At 40.4% G+C, this 9,826-nt stretch overlaps 1 protein-coding gene across 1 annotated transcript in view; it reads right to left on the reverse strand.

Annotated features, from left to right (window-relative positions):
• The window catches only part of Dock8 (dedicator of cytokinesis 8), a gene marked incomplete at its 5' end in the record, with an annotated part of 99,460 nt that overhangs the window by 75,926 nt on the left and 13,708 nt on the right, over positions 1-9,826 (reverse strand). The window contains one exon of the mRNA XM_029554094.1: positions 3,111-3,206. Within this exon, the coding sequence (XP_029409954.1) occupies positions 3,111-3,206 (96 nt within the window). The remainder of the gene's footprint in view (positions 1-3,110; positions 3,207-9,826) is intronic.

Raw genomic sequence — 9,826 nt, forward strand, 5'->3', positions numbered from 1 at the left:
GTGAACTTAAGTCTAATGTCTTAATTCATTTGGTTCCGCAGGAAAATTTTAATCAAACATTGGTTTGACACTAGAACCTTAGAAGGGGATAAACATTGCTTAATACCTACAGGAAAGGAATTCTTACAACAGATGGAAAATTTGTTAATGTAATTATGTCTCATAATTATTAAAAAAAAGAGAATGTAAAAGATATTAAAAGGAATTTTTTTATTGGGGCTGGAGAGATGGCTCAGTGGTTAAGAGCACTGACTGTTCTTGCAGAGGAACTGGGTTCGATCCCCAGCACCCACATGGCAGCTATGGACCATCCTTAACTCCAGTTCCAGGGGAATCCGAAGCCCTCTTCTGACCTCCATGGCATTGCACGACACAGGTGCACTCACATACATGCAGGCAATACACTCATACACATAAAATTTAAAAAATAATAAATAAAATATTTTTAAAAAAGATTATTAAAAGGATATGGGAATGGAGATATTTTCCAAAATAGAAAAAATAAGAAAGCCTAAGCAAGTGATGAATCTTAAAATTTCTAAGGTCATAGTTTAGTTAACTAGGTTAAGGAACAAAATATATGTCTAGTTAAGGTTTATCTGAGAACATTTGGGTTTTGCCCAAGCTTTATATACATAGCACATGGTATTTAAAAGTACCAGATTGGTATAACTAACCTTCTTGGATAACAGCTGTACTTTGAAGCCTATACTAATCTGGTTAGAAGGACTTAAAGGTCAGTTTTTGCTTCTTGCCCTCCAAGGTTGACTAAGTTCCAGCGGACTATGGAGCACCTCTCAAAATGTCCTGTAACTGTTATGAGTCACCTGTCCTGTTGATCAGGGAGGCCATGGAGACCCTACCTGATGGACTTGAACCAGTGTCCAGACTACAAAGAGGAGGGCCAACACAGAGGAAACATTTCCTCCATGCTTCCAAGTGAAGCCAGCCATGGTCAAGCAGGACCTTTGACTGATCTTCATATAGACAGAACTGGTAAAAGGAGCCAGGTGCTCCTCCCAAGCCCATGTGACCCCTGAGGAACAGATCATCAAATGGCCTTATGAGTAAAAATTAATTAGTTTATCTGGGCCAACTGTATGGTCTTAAGCACCCAAAAGGAAAGTATAACCAAAGATTAAAGTGATCAGTATGTTTCTTTAAGAGTTCAAGGGATTACACTTCCCAGACATTAGACTTAAGTCCACATAAAATATTATTTAGGGAAAATTATTTCTCATTGGTGTTTTTGTTTCTAATCACAAAGTGCTGCTCAGATGTAAGACTTCAAATTTTGGTCTGCAATATTGTAGTGCCCACCTGTAGCTAAGGGAGACAACCCACTATTGTTCTAAAATGATAGCTAAATTTGTTTTCTCCCCCTATTAGAAGCCTTTTTGAGGAAACTGACACTGATTCTAGCCACTCCAACAGCTATCAAAGCCTGAAAACAAACCTGAGTCCATACTCTCGAGTCCAGCCTTGGCAGACAAAAGAGAGATGAAGAGGATCCCAATGGAGGGATGCTTTTGGAAGCTCTCGTCAAGAAATTCCAATGAACTCTGATATGAACATTGAAATTTGCCCTGTTTTGACTGTTTTCTGGTTCCCTGTCTAGAACTTGTAATGCTAACTACTCTTGCCTTTACTTCTCCTTCACATCTCCTAGGCACCAGTCAAGGACTTTCTTTTCTACCAACAGTGAAGAGTTATGCAATTTGGGAGTCTTTTAGATAGACCCACTGAAGGGGGCCCCAGTTGCCTCAACCCTGTGTCCCTGTTCAGCATGGAAGAAGCCAGAGTGGTCTGCGTCCCGATTCTTTATCGGCAATTTGGGTAATCTCTTCAGGGGATGGTGTGATAAGAACAGGAGGTAGGAATTGGCTGTGTAGTTAGGGTAAAAAGACCCCAAAGAAAAGTAGCCAGTTTGTTGGCTAAAAATCAAAATGTCCTTGGGCCTCTTAGCAACATACTCTGTTCCAAAGGCCAAAAATGTTGAAAGTATTTGGGAACTCTTATCTAATCCCTAAAAGATTTTAGGGTTACCTCTCCAGAGGGGGGGGATGTTAAGAGTAGCAAAAAGCTCCATTAAAAAAAAAAAGAGTACAGAGTTCCAAAACAACAGGAAATTGTTCAGGAAAAAGTGATGGGGAGATATGAGGGGTGTTGAGGGGGGGAGTGGGCATGGATTTGATCAAAACGCCTTATATGCATGTGTGAAATTCCAATAGGAAATTGTTCAGGAAAAAGTGATGGGGAGATACGAGGGGTGTTGGGGGGGGGAGTGGGCATGGATTGATTTGATCAAAATGCCTTATATGCATGTGTGAAATTCTCAAGTAAGAAAAAAACAAAACCCACTAGAACTTAAGTAGTTCTCGTTCTTGGGTGCCGAAGCAGAGGAGAAAACCTGGCAGACAGTTAGCTTCATGGCTTTTGTCCTGCTTGACCAAATCCATTGTGACTGATTGCAGCTTTTTATTGGTTCTGGGAATTCTACACTTTGTATGGCTCTGAACTCATAGGTAAGGATGACTGTAGGGAATCATGAGGAATCATCCAGATTGCTTTGAATTGCACTTGATCTTAGCCAAGAAGCTGTAATCATATAGTACTGAAATAATACCTAATTATTGCCACCTACATTTGTCAAGAATGAACTGTCTCCAGCTTACCTCCTCCCCAACCCCCCACCCCCAAAAAAGAGGCTAATGCAGTGCTGCTTCTCAAAGTTTGACAGCTGGATCAGCACTGGGAATTTGTTAGAAATGCAAGTTCTTGGGCCCCAGCTCAGATGTATTGAGCTAGAAACAATGGAAGTAGGGACCATAAAACCATTTACGGACTTTTTCAGGAAATTCTGATGGATGGTTAAGTTGGAGAACCACTGTGTTAGTGGACAATTAAAGAGGTTGAAAATGGGTAATGAGACAAGACTGCGTGTGTGTGTGTGTGTGTGTGTGTGTGTGTGTGTGCGTGCTCGCGTGCGCTCAGTGTATGTATGTGCGTTAGCTGGATAGGAAACAAGGCAGAGAGCACTTAGTGTCCATTTTCAGTCACAGTGCAAGGACACTTGCCCGGGATTATCCTCAAACCATCCTGCTTTGTACCTTTTTGTTGGCTGGCCTGGGGGCTGCAGTTGAACCTGGAGCATCATTATTGCCAGAGCAATAGTAAGACATCCGGCTGCAGTTGCGATCAGCAACCTGAAACACAGAAACCATGACCCAACCGTCAACTGATCGTGACACCGGAAAAGTGAGGCAGGCACCTGGAAATCACAGTCTCAGAGTTTACTTTTATTGTATTTTACATTATTTTACATCTTTTTTTTTTTTTTTTTTTTTTTTTTTTTTGGAAGGGGGTCCCCTTTGCCCCCAAGACACTATGTAGACCAGGCTGGCCTTGAACTCACAGAGATCTGCCAGCTTCTGCCTCCCAAGTGTTGGGATTAAAGGCGTGTGCCACCATGCCTGGCTGTATTTGATATCTTTTTAATGTAACAGAAGTAGAATAACAGCTACAATAGAAAACAAAATAAAGAAAGTAAATTTATACTTAATCCCATTTGTTCCTGATAGTCAACATTAATAGTTTGGTGTGTAGCAATACAGAGTAAAAATCCAGTTAAGAAACAGTTACCAACTTGAGGAGGGTGGTGGTGAGAGCCACACATTGACTGCTGGGATGTCCAGGGAATAAACCAGGGGTGCTCTGGGAGCAGCTATCTGTCCTGTGAGGTGAGCACTAGTTTCAGTGGCAAAGCAGGAGGGTGGAACCTGGCTTAAGGCAAAGACACATTTCTAGATAATGTACAGGAAGATGAGAGGGGGTGGGGTGGGGAGGACAGGCACTTGCAGAGAGGAGGGGTAGAGTCCGACGAGGGGCAGGGTGTACAAATCAGATTCAAAAAGCACAACCAACATGGGACACACCACTGAGATGTGCAGTCCAGACAGGAATCTAGAGGTCTGCAGCACACAGAAGTGCCAGGAAAATCCTCTTTTCTCAGAGTCTGACAGAAGCAGTGCCAAGAAGCCCTTTCCAAAACACCCTGCTGAGTCAGTGACTATGAGCCCTTATAGGCCCTCCCTGCGTGGCCCTGGGAAATTGGGAAAGTGTCAGGAGACTATTCTCTGAGTCCTACATTCAGAATACCTCCAGCTAGAGAGGAAAAAACTCTGAGTAAGAACTTTGCTGTGTTTTTCATGGTGGTAATCTTGTCTGAGCCAAAAACTGGAGTGAGACTCACCAGCTCCCCAGAAGATGGACAAATAATGGCAAATGCTTCAATGTACTGAAGTGCCTCCTGAGTGCCAGGACTGTTTTCAGGTGTATGATTATTAGGGTATGCATGCCAGTAGAAAGCTGTTGACAGTCTCTCCCAGTACCTGCAGACTGAAAGACCTCTAGTTATAATGCCAACTGTCTGGCCCACAAACCATACTGTCTACCTATGGGACAAATGACACAAAGATCAACAAAGGGAGTATAATACACAGAGGTCCTGCTTCCATCTGAAGACCACAATCCAAAAAATCACAAAAGGAACAGCAAGATGGCTGTGTAAAGACTGGATCAGTACCTGCACTCAAACAAGCCATTACATAAGACAGTCTGCATCTGCTACCAGGCGTGTGACCACAGGCACAGTATCCATACATACCCAAGTGATTGCATAGAGACAACCTGCACTCACACACAGACATGTGATCATGTAGAGACTGTCTATACCTGTGTTTGGGTGATTGACCACCTAGGCAATCTGTACCAGGGCTGAGGCAACTGACCACACAGAGACAGATGCTATTTAATACTGTGTTTTAGTTTTGCAGACCCTTTTGTCCTATACTATTCTCTCTCTCCCTCCCACTGTCTGTCTGTCCATTCGTTCCTCCCTCCCTCCCTTATTCCTTTCCTCCCCCTTCTCTCAATAGGTTCTTCCAAAGGGCAGTTTGGTCTTGGACTGGGGGTCTTCCTGCCTCAGCCTCCTGAGTGCCAGGACTGTTTTCAGGTGTATGATTATATTCTTTACCTTTTTCTCTTTCATTCCACTTTTAACAAGAGCTGCCTTATCTCCTCTCTCTTTTTTGTTCTATTTACTTTCTCCTCTTCTACAGTTTTCTGTCACTCTAATACTAAGTACTCATCTTACTCAGCTTATTTTCTTTCTACTCCTTCCCTTAGTAACTAATATTTTAATACATTGTTCTATCCTTGTTCCTTTATCTACCCAAAGTGATTAGAGCTGAAAAGTGATTTGTTTTTATTTGATTGTTTTATTGTTGTATTTTCATAGGGGGACCTATCCATCAGTTGTGGTTACTTCTGCAGTTAGTATTCAACACTCAGAGTGGTGCTGGAGCTTGTGCCCAGTGCCCTAAACATGTGGACTGAGGTTTCAGCCCCTGAGCAAACACCTCCTGCCCAGTGGGGAGAAACAACACCTGAGTCCTATTACAATCTAGTCTCACTTGGACAGTGGGATACTTCAACTGACAGAATATGGATGATCAAAAAAAATCTAACCAATGACTTAATTCCAGATGCACGAGTCCTATTGCAGAAACATAAGAAACTTGAAAAATCAAAGCAACATGAGTCCTCCAAAATTACCAATTCTATAGGAATGGGTTCCAATGAAAGTGAACAAGCTGAAATTTCAGACAAAGAATTCAGAAAAAAGGATTGTAAGAATGTTCAATGAAATGAAAGAGGGCACAGGAATATTCATGAACAGATTAAAAAAAGACTACTAACAAACAGCTGAATGAAATGAACTCAATGCAGGGTATAAAGAAGGATTCAATAAAAGGCAGAAATGAATAACAAATTGAAAATTTGAATTTTTTTTAGCTTTCTTTTAGCAGAAATGAAGACTAAAAATTGAAAATTTGAAAAATTTTTTAGCCTTCATAATTGAAGGGAATAAAAATCTCAATTAAAAAAAAACCAACTCAGTGGAAAGCCTTATCAAATAGAATGGATCAATCAGAAGACAATCGAGGCTTAAAAATAAGGTAGATAAATTAGACTATTCCAACAATGACAATGGTAAAATAGGGAAGGATGAATAGAACATACAAGATCTATGGAACTGCTAAATGGAGCACAGAAGAACTGACAGTATAGGCTAAAGTCTGGAAAAATCATAGCAGAAAATCCTCCAAATCTAAGGAAGAGTTGGTCTCTATATACAGAAGATATTTAGAACATCAGACGAGACAAGAACCTTCCACATCACATGACAGTTAAAACACTAAGCATACAGAACAATTAAAGATATTGAAAGCTGCATGAGAGAAGCCCTGAGTCACATATAAAGACAAACAACAGCTGGCTTCTTAACATGTGCTATATGCACATGGAGGTCAGAAGACAATCTTTCAGGAGTCCGTTCTGGAATTTCACCTGTTGAGACAGTCTCTCCTATTGTTTCTGCTGTGCAGTGCATTTCACACTAGCTGGTCAAGAGCTGCCAGGAAATTCTGCTGTCCCCACAGAACTTTCCATGTCCCCACAGAACTGATGGGATTACAGATATGTGCCACCACCTCCAGATTTTTACGTGGGTTCTTTTAATCAACTCAGGTTGTCAGGCTTGCAGGCAAGCACTTTTACCTGTTGAGCCAGTGGGTAAAGTGCTTGGTATGCAAGACAGGTGACCTGAGTTACACTCCACAGAATCCACACAAGGGTGGAAGAAGCGAACTGAATCCACGGAGTTGTTCTCTAACTTCCATACATGTGCCATGGCAGCCCCCATCATTTATATACACAATAATAAATAAAAAATTAAATTGGAGAAATTTCAAATAATTTAGTGATGTACCTCAAGGTCTTAGAAAAATAAGAACAATCCAGCTGGGTGTGGTGGTGTGTGCCTTTAAGAGGCAGAGGCAGGTGGATCTCTGTGAGTGTCAAGGACAGCCTGGTTTACAGGGCGACCCTGTTTCCAAAAGTTCCAAAAGGCCAAAAAAAAAAAAAATCCAAATCAGAAGACAAGAAAGAAGACATAAATGATAATAAACAGTCATAGAAAGATTAATGAAATAGAAATGAAAAAGAATAGCACAAAGAATCAATGAATCACAGAATTGGTTTTTTGAGAAGACAAATAAGATTGACAAACTCTTGGCAAAAGGAATCAAAAGAAAGAGACACAAATTAGAGGTGAAAAGGGAGATATTACAACAGACATCAATTAAATTCATAGGATCATTAGAGCAGACTTGGAAACTTATCTTAATAAACTGAAAAATCTAGAAGAAATTGGTACACTTCTATAAACATTTGAATGGGAGAAAATCTTTGCTAGCTATATACCTGATAGGGGATTAATATCTAGACTATATTAAGAACTCAGAAAACTAAATACCAAAGAACTAAATAACTCAACAAATGTGTGAAAAAACAGACACTTCTCAAAAGATGGATTATAAAAGGCAATAAACGTATGACAAATATTCAGTATCATTAGTCATCAGGAAAATGTAAATTAAAACTACATTGAAAGATGGACATAGCAGGGCATGCCTATAATTCCAGCATTCAGGGAGGAGGATCTGAAGTTCAAAGACAGCCTGGGTCACATAGTGAGTACAAGCCCAGCCCAGGTTACATGAGAGCCTGTGTAAAAACATGACCAAAAGAAATAAAAAGCCCCAAAACGGTGTATTCAGATTCCATCTGTCAGAAAAGATATCATTAAGAAAGTAAACAGGGGGCTGGAGATGGCTCAGTGGTTAAAAGCACTGGTTGCTCTTACAGCGAACCAGGGTTGAGATCCTAGCACCGACATGGTGGCTAACAACCATTTATAACTCCACTTCCAGGGTATCCGATGCCTTCTTCTGACCTTCACAGGCATTTCATGACACAGGTGCACTTATATACATGCATGCAATACACTCACCACATAAAATAAAAAATAATAAATAAAATATTTAAAAATGAAAATAAACAACAATAAGTGCTGGTGAGGATGGATAGAAGGTGACCCTTATACTGCCAGTGGGAATGTAAATGGTACAGCTGCTCTGGAAATCGGTATGGTGGTTTCTCAAAATACGAATTCAGCACTGCCTTATGACCTAGCTGTACCACTCCTGGGTATACACCTGAAAGGGTAAGTCAGCAGCCACAGAGATACCTACACACTCATATCTACTGTAGCGCTATTCATAAGAGCCATTATAGAATCAGCCTAGGTGTCTATCAGCAGATAGTTATAGAAAAAGGTTTATACACATGTTCACACACACATAAAATAGAATTTTATTTAGCCATAAAGAGGAACAAAATTATTTGTTTTCTAGAAAATGGATGCAACTGGGGACCATCACATTAACTGAAAAAAAGCCAGATGTAGCAAGACAAATATTGTCTGTTTTCTCTCGTTTGCGGGCTAGACTGTACATAAATTCATAAAGCCATTTAAATATGTATGAAATGAAAGCCTATGGGTGACCATGGGAAGGCAGGAGACTAACAGGAGTGGGCAAAGGGAATGGAGAGGAAGCAGAGGGCATGGGGGATATGGTCAAAGTATATAATATATTTGAAAGAATTTTTTATGAAGTCCATCGCTATTTACAATGAATATAGCTAATTAAAAAAACTCATCCCAAATTAATAGTTGTAATTAGAAAAATCATATGGTTACCTTTATCAAAGTGCTATAAAAGTATTTGACAAACTCTACATAAATTTCTAATAAAATAAGAATCTCAAAAGGGAATCCGGTACCTAGTCAGTGGTTTACCCCTGTAATCTCAACACCCAGGAGGCTGTCAGGAGGATTGCCTTAAGCCTGAGGTCAGTCTGAGCTACCTTTGATTTCCAAGCCAATATGGGTTACAGAGAAAGACTAAAAACAAACAAACAAAAAACACCTTAAAACAGGAACCAAGTAGCTCCTTCAGTGTGCTGGGAGAACAGGAAAAAAGTGTGGGAACAGTGCCCCTCTGTGGTTCAACGTGGCACTACCCTAAACCAACAAATGCCAAACCTCAGGAAAGATCATGCATGCTCTATTATTTGGACAAAATTTTCTTCATTTACTACAAAATAACAAAAAAGTGTTACTGCAACAGATATAGAAATTTAATATTTTCATTTTTTATTAAAGTCTCAAGACTGTCAGCAACAGTCACAGATCAGTTCTTCCCTGGGCTATCAGAAAACAGTATCATTTAGAGAGGACTTAAATATGAGGTAGAAGAACTTGGTGTGCTAGCAACTGTTCAAAACCAGCTCTCTGGGTAGTGGGGTGAGGGCACAGGCTTGAAGCATTTGTTAATTTCTGTGCTGTATTTCCATCATGGTTGACTATCGTCATGAGGTCACAGAACTGCAGTTGGGAAGAGGTGTGCAGGAGAAACTACAAGACAGCATGACAGACATAGGTGTGGTAGGCACGGAGAATTCAAAGAGCAGAGCTAACTACAAAACACAGTAGAACTATTCAGAAAGGATGAGGTGGGGGTACCACCTTTTTAGAGTAGACCTTTAGTTTTGGAATGACTACTTCTATTATTTTTAGATTTATAGACAGGTTATGAAGGTAGTACATGGGCTTGGAGAGATGGCTCAGTGGTTAAGAGCACTGGCTGCTCTTGCAGAGGACCTGGGTTCAATTTCCAGCACCCACATGGCAGTTAACAGCCATATATAACTCCAGTTGCAGGGGATCTGACACCCTCTTCTCACCTCCGGGGGCACTGCATGACAGGGGTGAACTTAAACATAGTAGGCAATACACACATACACATAAAAATAATAAATAAAATATAAAACCTAAACCAACCAACAAAACAAACAACAA

The sequence above is a fragment of the Nannospalax galili genome, unplaced genomic scaffold (assembly GCF_000622305.1).
Source record: "Nannospalax galili isolate Female #2095 unplaced genomic scaffold, S.galili_v1.0 scaffold2610, whole genome shotgun sequence".
NCBI classification, from domain to species: Eukaryota; Metazoa; Chordata; class Mammalia; order Rodentia; family Spalacidae; genus Nannospalax; species Nannospalax galili.